Below are 14548 nucleotides of genomic sequence, written 5' to 3' on the forward strand. Positions count from 1 at the left end.
AGTTGACCCACCCCACTTGTGCACGAGACTCATGCACCGACTTTTGGGATTGTGAATGGAGAAGAGCAGAAAGAGAAAAAAAAAAAACACCCACACAACACACACAAAGGCAACCGAACGACTACGACGAACGACTGACACCACCTGCCACCACTACCACCACCACCGCTGAGTCTTGTTCTAGGTATTGCTGCGATATCCCCTCAGCCTTGCACACCACTTGTCTTTCTCCCTCTTCCACGCACTCTCCGACCGCCATTCTAACCTGCCCAAGGGTCGCTTCGGAATAATTGGTACCTCGCCTCTCTCACTCTCGATCTCGATCCTGACCTCGAGACCTCGACTCTCTCTCGTCTCCGACCAAAGTACGGATACCCCTCCCGTGTCACAAGCTCCCAACTCAGCCCGACCGATCCCACTGCGCCTGTGGCTGTCTACCTGTTTTACCTTATCGAACCGAACTAGGCCATGAGTCTTCAGTAGTTACTACATCGCCGCTTTTACGTCAAGCAAGAATGCTGAATGCACAGCTTGGAGAGCTGCCAGGATTATAGCAGCATTTCGACACTGAAAAACTAGCCGCCTTTTTTTTTTCTTCCCTCTTCTCCTTCCCTTCCATATTGAAAAGTTCCTCTATTTTTTTTTGTCCGTCTTCCTCGCTCTCTCGCTCTGGGCCAAACCGTCTTGAATATGGACGCTCAGGTACGTTTACAGCACATGTATCGTTTGCCGCGTGGTGCCGCTTGGCCTGCACAAAACCGTCAGGCCTTTGCCCCGCCATCCCGCCCTCTATCGTCACCCATCACGCCGCCCGCCGCCCGCATGGGTCGACTACGGCGAGCTTCGCCCGATCGATGCCCATCTTGCCAACGAGGCCCGGAACGGATGATGAAATAGAACAAGCATTGTCGTTCCGCAACGGGAGCTAATGATTGTGCCCACATAGATCGAGAATGCCGTCGAGGCCGCCTTCAACGTAAGGAGCGATGATAACCTAAAGCAACAAGCCTTCGATTATCTGAACCAGCTGCGAGTCGACCCCCAGGGTTGGCAGGTCTGCACCAGCCTCTTCACCAGACCCGAGAGACCTTCCGAAGTCGTCCGCCTCTTCTGCTTAGAAGTCGTCAACTATGCCATTCATACCCAGGGCCTCGATCGCGGCAGTCTCACGTGGCTAAAGGACAGCCTCCTCGAGTACGTCCGCAACATCTACGGCCAGAGCATGCAAGACCAGTTGGATCCGTCCCATCTGCAGAACAAGCTGTCGCAGACACTGACCTACCTTTTCGTCTTCCTCTACAATGATGGCTGGGACACCTTCATCGACGACTTCCTCGCCATTGCGAGCAGCCCCAACAACACAGCCGGCGTCGTTCTTTACCTGCGAATCATTGGCTCCATCCACGACGAGATTGCCGACATGCTGTTGACGCGCAACAGCAGCGATGCAAAGCGCAACACCGACCTGAAGGATCAGCTGCGCGCACGCGATGTCCAGAAGGTTGCTCAGTCCTGGAAAGACCTGCTGGCGCAATACTCGGGCCAGAACGACATGATCGTTGAGATGATCCTCAAGGTCATTGGCAAGTGGATCAGCTGGATGGATATCTCCTTGATTGTGAACCAGGACATGCTGAACCTCCTGCTTCCCGTTATCGGACGGACAAACAACTCTGGCAGAGAGGACAAAGTCAGGGACGCCGCTATCGACACCCTTACTGAGATTGTCGGCAAGAAGATGAGAGGCCCCGAGAAGATGGAGCTGGTTTCTTTCCTCAACCTGCGCGATATCGTAGCCCAGCTCATCGCCAGCGCCCCCCTGAGCGAGCTCAAGTCCACTCCTCAATATGACACTGACCTCGCCGAGGCCGTCGCGAAGCTTGTCAATACTGTCATGGCTGACATCGTGCGGGCCCTTGAGGATGGACAAGCCGGTGACGATACCCGAGCCAAGTCTGAGCAACATCTTCAACACTTCCTTCCGTTCCTCCTCCGATTCTTCTCTGACGAGTACGACGAAGTCTGCTCCACTGTCATCCCCTCGCTGACCGACCTCCTTACGTTGCTGCGCAAGGTCGGCACCAACCTCCCCGCTTCCTACAAGGAGATGCTTCCGCCCATCCTCAACGCTATCATAATGAAGATGCGCTACGACGAGACGTCAAGCTGGGGCGATGAGGACGAGCAGACGGACGAGGCCGAGTTCCAGGAACTGCGCAAGCGACTGCAGGTTCTTCAAAAGACCGTGGCAGCCGTGGACCAGGAGCTTTACATTGAGGTCCTGAGCAATCTCGTGTCCCAGACCTTCAGCACTCTCGACCAGCAAGGGTCTCGGATGGATTGGAGAGACCTCGACCTGGCGCTTCACGAGATGTATCTCTTTGGCGAGCTTGCGCTGCCGAATCACGGGCTGGGTACCAAGAGCCAACCCTCGAGCACAGCAACAGAACGGCTGACCATCATGGTGACCAAGATGGTTCAGTCCGGTGAGTGCCGTTTCTGTCCACATTCCCGACGAAATCTGACCCTAAGCAGGAATTGCCAACTTCCCACACCCTGCGATTTTGCTCCAGTACATGGAAATTTGTGTCCGGTACTGGCAAGTGTTTGATGCGCATCAAGAATACATCCCCCAGGTATTGGAGAACTTTGTGCGGTTGGTGCATCACGACCACGTCCGTATCAAGACGCGGTCGTGGTACCTCTTCCAGAGATTCGTCAAGTTCCTCAGGGCCCAGGTCGGTAACGTTGCGGAGACCGTCATCCAGTCCATTAGCGACCTGCTTCCCATCAAGGCCGAGGTCTCCGAAAACAACGGCGATGATGACATGTCTTCGGACGAATCCGACCACTCCGCCGACGCCCTGTTCACCAGCCAGCTCTACCTTTTCGAGGCAATTGGCTGCATTGCGTCGACTGGGAGCACACCTGCAGACAAGCAGGCCTACTACGCCCGCCTGGTGATGAACCCCTTGTTCAGTGACATGGAAACACATCTGCCAAAAGCAAAGTCCGGCGACGCCCAAGCCATTCTTCAAATACACCACATCATCCTGGCCCTTGGTCGCCTTGCCCACGGGTTCTCGGACTGGCAGCCCGGAAGCAACTCGGCCCAAAATCGCCCCCCTCCGGACAAACTTGTTTCTGACGAATTCTCAAGAGCCGCCGAAGCTATCCTGATCGCCCTCAGCGAGCTCAACAGCTCTACGGACATCCGTACTGCTTGCCGCGCGTCCTTCTCCAAGTTGCTGGGCGTTCTCGGATCTGCTGTGTTGCCCCAGCTCCCCCAGTGGATCGAGGGATTCCTCTCCCAGAGCTCCTCAAAGGACGAGATGGCTATTTTCTTACGCTTGCTTGACCAGATCGTGTTTGGCTTCAAGACCGAGATTTTCAATGTCTTGAATATGCTGCTCACCCCCTTGCTGCAGCGGATCTTTGCCGGTCTCTCCGAGCCAGTTACCGGCACCGATGACGAGATCCAGCTCGGAGAACTCCGCCGGGAGTACCTGTCGTTCTTGTTGGTAATCTTGAACAACGACCTGCAGTCGGTTTTCATCAGCGAGGCCAACCAGGGCTTCTTCGAGTCACTGGTTAACTCCGTCCTCACCCTGGGCAGAACTCTGGTGGCGGAGAACATCGGACCTAGCAGGCTGGCCTTCAGCGTGTTGTCGCGCATGGTCGTCGTCTGGGGTGGCACGGACTGCGCAAAGATTGCGGAGAACCCCTCGGCGCCCAGCGGCTCCCCGAACCCGACCATCCCCGGATTCGACCGCTTCATGATCGACCGTTTCCACCCGCTCTGCTGGGAGGTTTTCCAGGACCCCAACTTCAGGCCCCACAACGACGCGCAGAGCAAGCAGGTCCTCAACGAGATCGCCGGTCTCGAGCAGGCCATATATACCAAGACGGGAGAAATGTTCATTCAACACCTGCAGTCGTCACTGTTCCCGCACCTGGGCATCGACGGGTCCGACTTTCTCCGATCCATGTCGACGTCCGTGGATAGGAAAGGGTTTTCGAGTTATCTGCAGGGGCTCCTAAAGAGCCGTAGATGATGAGGATGTGGCAAGGGTCAGGCATGGAAATTTGATAGGGCATGTGGTGAGAGGACGATGATGAGGAGGAGGCATTATAGGCGTATGATGGATGGAGTGGAAGGGGATTTATGGGTGCGGGAGGAGAAGGAAATGCTCGGAAACTCTCTTCGTCTTGGCCACTTTTCTTTGTTTACATATCCACTGGCCGCATCGCCTTGGAGTTGAGGGAGGCATTAGAGATTAATGGACAAATGACAAAAAAGAATCACGTTCATCACCCATCTTGCCCGTCTTCAAGATGTCAAAGGGCATAGGGTGTCTCTTTGGACCCGGCCTATCCTCTTCTCTGCTTGATTGACGCACGTGTTTTGATGCCGTCGTCCAGTTGCTCTGGGCTCTTGTACGACGCCCATCCCAGAGGAAACATCTAACCGATGACGATGCTGTCGCACCCCTGCAAGTCGCCAGTCGCAACCTCTTCACTGTCCGTCGTTCACAAGCCCCCCGTACTTGTCCCCTTAGCGGAGTCCTACCAGGATTGATTGTAACCACTGCCGCAACTGCGCCCCAGTCGGTCCTGAGTATTCATGTCAACCCAACCCATGATCAACCCCATTGAACGAGTAAAAGTCCATAGTCGAGCCTCCACTTTCCCTGAACCTCAGATTGCTCGGATTAGAGTTGCCAAAGTGCCACTCCTCCGGCGCCCAAGAACGGCAGAGACCCAGGCCCGGATAATGAGCAGCTGCCCGCATGTGTCTTTGAGATCGATCAGAATAAGCGCCCCCCCTAAAGACATGGGCACGGGGCCATCCAAAGAGGCGGTAACTCGAGAAGCATCTCAGAATCCCTGACCAGCACGCCCTGCTTTTGGTCGATGGGCGTTATAACACAGTGGACTCTGGCAGGTAACTTGAGGTATGGGTGGTATGCCCACTGCGTGCCGTTAGCCATTTTCCTCTTCAGCATGTTGCTCCTCACTTGAAATGCAGCTACGCCCAGGATCTTGGCCAGCAGCTATGAATGGGACAATGAGGAATTCCTAAAACATGGAGCACCCTTCATAGTATAGCAGATACGGAACGGACTGCATGTGAATATCCGCTGCTGGCCTTCAAACCGAGTAGTCCCATATTCAGCGTCGTGGACAAACTCCTGTACGCTGCCCTCTACTTTTGATCGAGTGACTAACAGCCGAGTAGCTTTGGGTACATCATCATGGTTTTGTAAATACTGCACACCTCCAGAATGCGTACTCGCTATCCCGGCCGCCAGGATGCCGACCCAGCGCCTCTGGCCCAGCCGCTCAGCTTCCCCTTCCCGACAATCGTCGCCTGGAACCGCCTCGTGAAGAGCGCCCTGACGGAAAGAGTCTGCACCTAGAATTCCACAGACGTTATTAAGCACGACATTTGTACCGAGACGGTCACCCTTATCGATCGGTGCACCTTGAGGCCGTTGGAAACACCATCATTTCCTTCACAAACGAGCCTGTCGAAAGTGGCGGACGCTTCGAAGCGTGACGCCTCTTATCAGACGCGGGCAAGGCCGGCGGCTCGTTACTTCTGGGTCAGATCCCCCATCCAGAACGCTAGGTAACTATATCCAAAAGAACCTTGTCTTGGCTTCTGACGTGCAGCTGGTGAACGGGTTGGCGGGCATCAGATTCAACAAGCCACATACGACAACGACAGAGTGCCATCAGCTGAAGAATAGTTTGGTGCACTCGGCAGTGCACCTCGAAAAGGCCTGCTTCGCCCGTGTCCGGCTCCATAGCACGCATGGGTGCCTCATGGCGCAGTTCCCGTAGTAGATGCCGAAAAAAAAGAGAACCGACGCGTACGGCGCCTCATTGCAGAATCGGGTGCTGTATCACCGACATCGCCAACGCCATCCGCATGCAGACGGGGTATAGGTTCGTAATGGGCATCAAGATCAACAGCGTCAAGTTCCAGGAGTCTGGTTTCACGATCGAGGCCGCTGAGCTTTGCCAGCTGCTCAAGCAGCACAAGTGTAACTTCTTCGAGCTCGGAGGGGACATGTACGATCAGACGGCATGGCATCACCGCAGTGGAAGTACAAAGGCCCGCGAGGCAGTCTTCCTCGAGTTCGCAGAGAAGATTGCGCCGCACCTAAGCGGGACCAGGACCTTTGTCACAGGCGGTGTTCGCTCAGTCAGTGCCATGTTCCACCTTGGACAGGCCAGACTCGAGGGTGTCGGTATCGGACGGCCTGCTTGCTTGGCCTTGGAACTGCGCTGGCGGGGGCACGGACCCGACAGATGGGCTGCAACGAGGAGTAATTGGATCTTTCTCACCAGAGGTCGGCGGATGACCTATTGAAGGATGTGGCTGCGTAGACAGCCCAAGTTAGCTGAGAGCAATGGACGGCTGTATGGGTTCGTAAAGGCCAAGGGAGCGCCCGTTGGCCACGAGTATATGCGCCTGCACGTGGCAATCCATTGGTATTTGTGAGCCTCGTTTTAGTGAATACGCTTGCAAGACACCGGACCTGAAACTTGTGTATCCGCGGAACACGTGCTGTTCGACATACCCGAGCCGCCTGGGACTTTGTAGTTAAAAGGGGCCAACGTGGGTAGCAAAAGTATACGTACGCAGCATCAGGGAATGATGTATGCTGGATATGTGTTGCTTCTGTCGATGGGCAATCCGAGGTCGGCCGGCAAAGTCCACCCTGACAAAGGGGCTGCCTGCGGAAGAATCAGGCCCTTAGGTTCCACTTCCCTAGAAGAGATGGAGAATCCGACATCTCAAAATAGCAGAGACACAAGCCATCTCGATTTCGAGGTGTGGCAGTCGTTTCGATGGGCGATGGGAATGATGATACGTAGACGAAGAACATGGGGAGTAGACTGCGGGATCTACAAGCTGATGTGGCGTCCAGAACTGGGTCGGCTGCTTGGTTCACTAAACTTGGCAGAGCCCAAGCCCGCGCGTTATTGGAGGTGTTGCTTGTAGCCGAGCACTGGCAATTCTTGGGAAATCAGCAGGAATGGTACTTCAAAGTGACAGGCCTAGCATCGCGGGCCAAGGGTTTGCCAAAAACCGCAGTCGCCTTTCACCCGGCAAGCCAACTAGGAGCAAAAGCTTCTCTGCGCCAAACGCAGGTCAACTAACGACAAAGCATTTTCGGTTGACCAGAGCTTGCCGAGACCATAACGCTTCTCTGGAAATTGCTTCCATTCTTGGAGAGGTGACGGTGGTTCCGGTGCTGGTGCTGGTCTATTTGTCGGTCAGATGGTGGGAAAACAAGGTCTGGCCCGGTGGGCGGTGGCAGTGCGGTTGAAATGGTCGTGTTCAGCAAATTGCGGCGATCTGATCAGGCGGTGGACAAAAACGAGATGGCGTGGTCGTCAGCGTTGACCAGGTTGAATCGCGGCGGATTAAGGTTATCATTGCTCACTCCACGACTGCTGTCACACAGACCTTGTCGGCAGGGCTATGATGGCTCGTTGGCGGAAAGTCCGTCGACGTGCACGCCATAATATTCAGCCGACAAAGTACAGAGCATGCCGGTCGTCGGCGAGTGCGGTCAATGGCAGTGCCTATGTGACGTCATAAGGGTCATAGCCGTTATACTATGTAATATTAGTGCCGTTGAGGGAGCTGAAGACGATCTTATGCATCCACAAAGATGAAACGCGCAATGCCGCACATGGCTGGAGCCCCAGGCCAGCCTTGCTTATGGTATGGGGACTGCTGGGAAGCCGTTGATGAAAATCGACATGGGTGTGCCGGGCACACAATCTGGTGGAATTTGGCACTGTCGACAAGCCATTGGATCTGGTCGTGCTTAGTGTGGCGGCAGCTAGAGTAGTGTCTTGGAATATGTTCCCGCAGACACAAACGTGCTGGGCGGGGGAAGCAGAAAAGGAGGCGGGGCTAAGCCGGTTCCAGCGGCGTAAAGAAGCGCCGGTGCGGTCCAAAGGCGACGGACTGGAGATTGAGATTGGCTTTTGAGCTTGAAAGTACACGGGTTCTGGTCCGTGTTTCTGACGTGTTGACAACGCTGATCTCGAATGGTCGGACGATGGCTCGGAGGATTTTCGCTGAGTATCCATCGTGGGACTGGACTGATAGGACGAAAGGGGAGGGGGAAGGGGGAGGCAACCCAATTCTACCAATCAAACCCTGGAATTTCCATGTGCTCTCCGCCTCGACGTACCGACTCCCGCGGTTCCATACGATAACGTAGGTACACTACGGAGAGGTAGGACGGCACGACGGGCATCTCGAGTGGTGGTGGTGGTGCGTGTGCGGTGCTCCACGGTTGCCAAGTCGGGTCATGTTGGTCTGGGTGATGGTGGTGAATGGTGATGGTGGTCCGGGGGTTGTCGTCTTTTCGCCGAGAAAACTGGGGGCGATTTGCCGTAGGGTCCATTGATGGACTCTAGCAAAGTGGCCCTCTCATGAATGACAACCATTGACGGGAAATTAAGTCGCCATGGGCTATTGCCTACCTTAGCACTCACGCTTCGTGATGTGGTAAATGATTGACGGTCAGAGTGAAAAGGGGAAGTTGGGTACGAAGAATCGCGGAACGTATCGCAGCGGTACGTAGCTGTATGTATGTATGTAGTGTAGGTAGGTACTGCCTTCCTTCCCTTCCCTTTCTTTTCCTCTTTTCCTTCCCTACAGCGCATGGCCGCGTCGATCGATGTTTTGGGAAACAAAGAGTGAGCCCACCACATCACGTTCGCTGTTCCTGCAGTAGTTCGAGAATCCGAAACGGTTGTGCCTTCCAATGTTGTGTTTGGTTTGTGCAAGTCCCTCTTTCCCTTGTGCGACTGGTTGACAAAAGAGCGGGGCAGGGAAGGGGGCAACAGGGCAGACTAGCCAGACAATCTCACAAGGCGCTTGCCAAGCGAACGCCATCTCCCCCCCTATGTACGTACCTACTACTCCCATGTCTCTCTCGTCTTCCTCTCGAGTTCGTTCTCTCTCCTATTTCGGCGGAGAACCCTGTCCAATCTTGCTACCGTAGACTCTCGTTAAATCGAATAATCGCTAGTGAGCAAGCTAACGGTAAGGGCTATAGCGGCCGCTGTGATAGGTATAGCGTGCTGGCTGAAACAGAGATCAGATACGGTTAGTCACGTACGTCAGCAGGAAGTCAGGGTGCAAACCTGGCTGGCTGGGTACGTGGGTGGGTGGGTTGGTGGTTTGACCGCCTTCTACCTTAGGCTTAACGCAGTGGATACACGCTAACTATTATTGGCTAGCTCGCTTACTAGCGGTTATTCGATTTAACGAGAGTCTACGGTACCTCCCTCCGAGAGTCTCTCTCTCTCTCTCGCTCTCTCCTCTCTGGCATCCCGCTCTTCTCTCGTTGCATTGCATCTTCTCACGGGCATTGGGCCCCTTTGGAGTATGCAATGATCTTCCTTCACCTTCACGTTCCGAATGCGTGCGTTCCCACCGTTTGTCCGCTCTAACCTCCTCTCAGCTGCTATGTTACCACTCTCGCTCTATCTTGACTCATCTGTTCGACTAGTGTAGGTATCTATCTATCTTGCTCTCTACATCATCGCGACACGGCTAGCACGTCGGATTGTCTCGCTTTACCTCCAGCATTGTCTTCCTTGCCCCATCAACAACGTGGCTGCCTTCTCCCGCATTCCTCAGGCAAAACCTACTCTCAACCACGTCCAATCTCGACGCATCCATGCAGTACTGCCCTGGACGGATAGGAGAATGAGCGAAATTACGACGCCCTGGATCTGCGAGACCATCTCCATCAACCACCCAAGTAGCTAGTAGGTACGGCAGCACGAGCTTCGGCTTGCACGGTCCTACAGCTCGACCGTCAGTACCGCGTACAGAGTCTTACCGAACCACCCACATCTACTTGCCCAATCAGACAACCCATCAAATGCGCCACTTTTTCTTCTCTACTCGCCTTCAAACCTCCTTTGCTCCTTGGTTGATTGACTCGCACCCAACAACCTTGCGCACTTAGGTTACTTCCCAACCATCCTTCCATTCTTCCAGGACCAGAGGGAACGCAATGATTTCGCCAGACCAGTCAGCCTGGCAGACGCGAGATTGTCGATCCCGGCTACAGACAGCCAGCCTTTGCTATTATTGACGGTGCACAATGGCATATGATTATTTGCAAATATGTCCAGCTGGACAGTCAATAGCCGCCCGCCATGTACTACGTTGAATCACCCACCATTAGCGTCAGCAGACTCTAATCCAGCACGCGTAAGCGGGGTGTATCGCCACTTCTTTCCGTTAGTGCAAGTGGCAGCTCAAATGCGCGACATGATTGTGCTCGATCCGTTGATTACACCAACCGAGGGGGAAAGGAGGCGCTCCAGAGATGCAATGAAGCCGAATGCAGCCGCTGCACAAATCAGCAGCGACTATTGAGTAACGGCGCCTTATTCGATCGAGTTTCTTGCCCCCCCCCCAATAAGCGCTCGCTTCTCGTCTCTCCCCCCTTCACCACATGCGCATATACTGTACGTACAGTACAGTACTCGGGCGACACCGCAACCCCCAAGGCATAGCCCATCAAATAGAATGGCAACGTCGTTTCCTACACTAATGTCATGGCGCTCTAGTGCATGCAGAATGGGATCCAACCCACAGCCTGCAGCAGCCAGATGGCCGGGGCAAAGGCAGGGGTACCCTGCCCGGCCTGGCCTTTCCTTTGCGGGCCAAATTCGCCCAAGGGCCCTTTTTTGGTGCTGTCCAGCGGCCTCCACCGAACCCCTGGATTAGCGTTCATGGGGCTGGATGGGTAGCAGACGTTGTAATTTCCCATGCTGCTTCTTCGATCCATGTCGCTCACTCGTCCCATTCCCACTGTTGCTGGCGGGGATGGGAGACGGCGGTGGAGGAGACGGGAGGAGGAAGCTCGCTGGTAGCATGTCGCCGCCGGAAGAGGGCGCTGTTTGGATCCGGGACTCTCGTACTTGTCCAACATGGCTATTAATATGTGCCGCCCTCCCCTTTTGCTTCACTCGTCTTCTTTTCCTTCCCTCTCCAGCCAAACAAGCCTCACCAATCTCAAGCATCAGCTTTTGACTCAACTTTGACTTCGGTCGTCCACTCATTCAACACATTCTCTTAATCAACTCACACTCAACCCTTCACCCTCCCCCCACCCTTTTTTTCTTTCTTCAAACACCTTCAAGATGCGTTACGCTGCTGCTGCCCTTGCTGTCGCTGGTGCCGTCATGGCCCAGGACAACGACGTCTACTCTACCGTCTTCTCTACCAAGTTCTTCACCGTCACGTCGTGTGCCCCCGAGGTCACCAACTGCCCCGCCCGCAGCACCGTCGTCTCGTCTAGCGTCGAGCCCTGGACCACTTCCACCATCTACACCACCAAGGTCCATACCGTCACCTCGTGCGCTCCCACGGTCACCAACTGCCCGGCCCACTCGACCGTTGTCGTCACCGCCACCGAGGCCATTGGCACCACCATCTGCCCCGTCACCGCCACCGAGACCGGCGCCAAGCCCACCGCCACCGGCGTCGCCCCTCCTCCTCCCGCCGGCGGCAACGGCACCGTCCCCGCCGTCCCCATCCCCACCACCGCGACTGGCGTCAAGCCCGTCCCCGTTACCACTGGCGGCGTTGCTCCCATCGTCTCCCAGCCCGCCACCCTGGCCACCAGCGCCGCCTCCGAGTGCCCCGGATCCTACGTCAAGACCATCTCTACCAGCATCACCACCGTCATCCCCACCGTCATCTACGAGACCGTCCAGATCCCTTGCCCCACCCCCAGCGCGCCCTCTGCCTCTATCCCTGGTGTTCCCACCGGTGGCAACGGAACGTGAGTACCGCCCGATCCATTCTCAAGTGTCGAGACCGAGAAACCCAGATGACTAACTCCCTTCCAGCGCTGGTGTTCCTACTCCCTCTGCCCCCGTCACTGCCGGTGCCTCGGGCCTGACCGGCTCTGCCATCCTGGCCGCCGTCGCCGGTGTTGCCGCCTTCGCCTTGGCATAAATCTTTTCTCCTGGACAACGTTTTTGATGGCCAACCAAAGGTTATGGCAGTTTTACGATGAATCTAGCGGGTTTCTTGCTTGGGAGTCAAGTGGAAATGTAGAAAGAGCGCTCCTCTTTGTACATCTATCTTAACGGAATGGCAAATACCATTTGTACTTAATCTTCTAATTGTATTTGCGACATGTCTGGGCGTCTGGAGCAGCCCCCCTTGCGACCGAGGATATCGAGCGCGAGGGGATGGCTTTCCAGGGCCTGATGACCTGGCATTAACGAAGTGTTTGGTGAAATCTCATTCCGCGTGGCACATCCATTGTGACCTGCTGTCAGCCAACCCCGATAAGGCCGAGAAACAGTGCTTCCCGAATGATGTGGAGAGGAAGAGCACGGTTCCCCTCAAGTGAGGTGACATCCGCCGATGCAGCCATCTTCCCCGGACTTGCTATTCTTCGACTCTTTGGCGGGTTAGTTGTAATAGCATGGATCATCGCCCCGGACGACACCCCGAGGACCCCGAGGTCATTTCCCAACCGACCGATGAAACAAACAATTAAGATGAAATAAGCACCGCCCAATGGGTTCGGATGAGCATGCCGGCCTGAAGATCGCCTGGCCAAGATGTTCTGCCATCCTAGTTCTAGCGCCTTGGCGTGGGCGTCTGCGCACACTGAGAGGAGAAAGAGATAGAGAGGTGTGGGTACAACTGCCGGGGTCAACCTAGGGGAGGGGGAACCCTTCAAGGAGATCGCCATCAGGACGAACCTCGGCTCATGATTGGTCGCGATGGACAGCGCTTCAATATGGACGAAACGTTTCGTCCCGCGCCCGATGGGATGAACGGCATCACCGACCTTTCCGACGGACCTCTGCATAAGCTCAATGTCCTATTTTTGTCTTGTGCAAACGACGACGCCCAAACGCTTCGGATCGAAGGCACCACGAAGACGAAGACAACGCGAGCGCCGACGCTGGTGACGACGAGGACAAAGTACGTCGCCATGAACACACGTCAATGGGACTACATGGCTTTCTGATAACTCACGACTCACCTTTCCCACCTTTCCTCTCGGGCGCATCTCGAGACTCTGACTTTGGCGTGTGCACCTGTTCCCAGCCCATACATGCATTCCTCCATGCATCCCAAATATGGAAATCCGGGGACGGGCTCAAGGCTGGAGGGTCATGAACGGAACGGATGGCGAGTGACCGCTCGGCTGGTTCCGATGCCATCCGGCTCACGGCTCGAGTTGAGCGTCATATCGCGGACATCATAAGAGGATGTGCTGTTGGCGATCGACGCGCTTGCCCCACCTCTCGATGTTGCCTACATAGTACCTGTATGTCACGGGGCCCTGGATGCCGTGTCCCGCGGATCCGGCACTCGGAGACGCCGTCGTGGGTATATGATTGAACTTGTCAATCGGGTTTCATCTATTTTGCTCTGCTGTTTTCTTGCTGGTGTTCATGCTAGAAAGGCGACGGAAGAAGCGGTCGCGATGCGTGCTCCACCAGAGGACGGCTTCGTTGTTTTCCGAGCGGAAATCCCTCTCGAGCCTCGATATTCGGGTCCAAGTTTTCGGCTGGCTCCAGTGTCTAGGGGGGCATCTCCAATCTTCCTTTATACCTTTATTCGTGCCAGAACACGCGCATCGACTCGCCCGACCTATTCTCACGCATCAAGATATTGGCGTTGGCACAGAGTCTCGGTTTCGCCATGGTGTCACACACTCATTCTTTCTTGTCGTCGTCGTCGTCGCTTGAGCGCCGATTCGGGGAGGCGGGACGTGGATGCGGGCCAGTCGTCCGCTTTCCGTAGTCTTGAGACGCGAAGCTTCGCTATTCTGTCGCGGACGTCCAACTGTTCCGTTGCGCAACGCGCCATCTTTGTGGGTTAAGGCCCCCAAAGGAAGGAGTGATGTTGTACGACTGGGTTGCCCAGGCGCCGAGGCCGGCTCCCAACCCGGGCCCTCCGCTGCTCAGGAATGGGGCATAGACGGGCAGGAATGTGGCCTGCTATGACAAGTCTCGACGGCATGGTAAGCACGTGTGTGGAGCAGCCCAGGCACCGACTTTCTTTTGCGTACTGGGCGAGTTGGCACGTACCCAGCATGTTGCATTAAAGCCGGAGGAGACGAGTGGTGGTTAACAAGGGTTGCGTTTGAGATACATGTCGCCCCATCCTGCAGGGCTGCTGCATCTCATCTCATGCGGCAGCACGCCCCCCAACCCGTGCATTCCCAAGTCAATATAGGGCGGCGGACTAAAGATAGATAGCCTCACGTCGCTGTGGCAGTCGGGCCATTCACAGGCCCCGTGATGCGCACCTCTTCCGCCAGCGGGCCTGTCCCTCGTCTACCCCGTCGCGACAGCCCTACGAATAAGGGAGCGTCGGAAAAATAGCACAAGTCTGTCAAGACGAAAGAGGATTGGGAAGGCTTTGATACGTACCTTGTGTTTGCGTGGGTGCCTTCGGCAGCTGGCAAGGTCAGCTTCCCATTGCGTCCCCGGTTGCGAGTTTGGTAACACC

The 14548-nt window shown here is 55.5% G+C and overlaps 3 protein-coding genes across 3 annotated transcripts; all 3 read left to right on the plus strand.

Moving 5' to 3' along the window:
* Positions 1 to 690: 690 nt before the first annotated feature.
* GLRG_02191 (exportin 1-like protein) lies at positions 691 to 4055 on the plus strand (the record flags this gene model as incomplete). Its single annotated transcript, XM_008092849.1, has 3 exons — positions 691 to 702; positions 947 to 2486; positions 2536 to 4055. 3 exons carry the CDS (start codon positions 691 to 693, stop codon positions 4053 to 4055), a joined length of 3072 nt encoding a protein of 1023 aa, XP_008091040.1.
* A 1880-nt stretch (positions 4056 to 5935) lies between these two features.
* GLRG_02192 (NADH oxidase) lies at positions 5936 to 6379 on the plus strand (the record flags this gene model as incomplete). The annotated part of the gene is made up of 1 exon (XM_008092850.1): positions 5936 to 6379. The coding sequence occupies one exon, from the start codon at positions 5936 to 5938 to the stop codon at positions 6377 to 6379; it is 444 nt and encodes a 147-aa protein (XP_008091041.1).
* A 4823-nt stretch (positions 6380 to 11202) lies between these two features.
* GLRG_02193 (GPI anchored serine-rich protein) lies at positions 11203 to 12022 on the plus strand (the record flags this gene model as incomplete). The annotated part of the gene is made up of 2 exons (XM_008092851.1): positions 11203 to 11846; positions 11914 to 12022. 2 exons carry the CDS (start codon positions 11203 to 11205, stop codon positions 12020 to 12022), a joined length of 753 nt encoding a protein of 250 aa, XP_008091042.1.
* Between the last annotated feature and the right edge of the window lie 2526 nt (positions 12023 to 14548).

The sequence above is a fragment of the Colletotrichum graminicola genome (genome assembly GCF_000149035.1).
Source record: "Colletotrichum graminicola M1.001 genomic scaffold supercont1.6, whole genome shotgun sequence".
In the NCBI taxonomy this organism is placed as follows: Eukaryota; Fungi; Ascomycota; class Sordariomycetes; order Glomerellales; family Glomerellaceae; genus Colletotrichum; species Colletotrichum graminicola.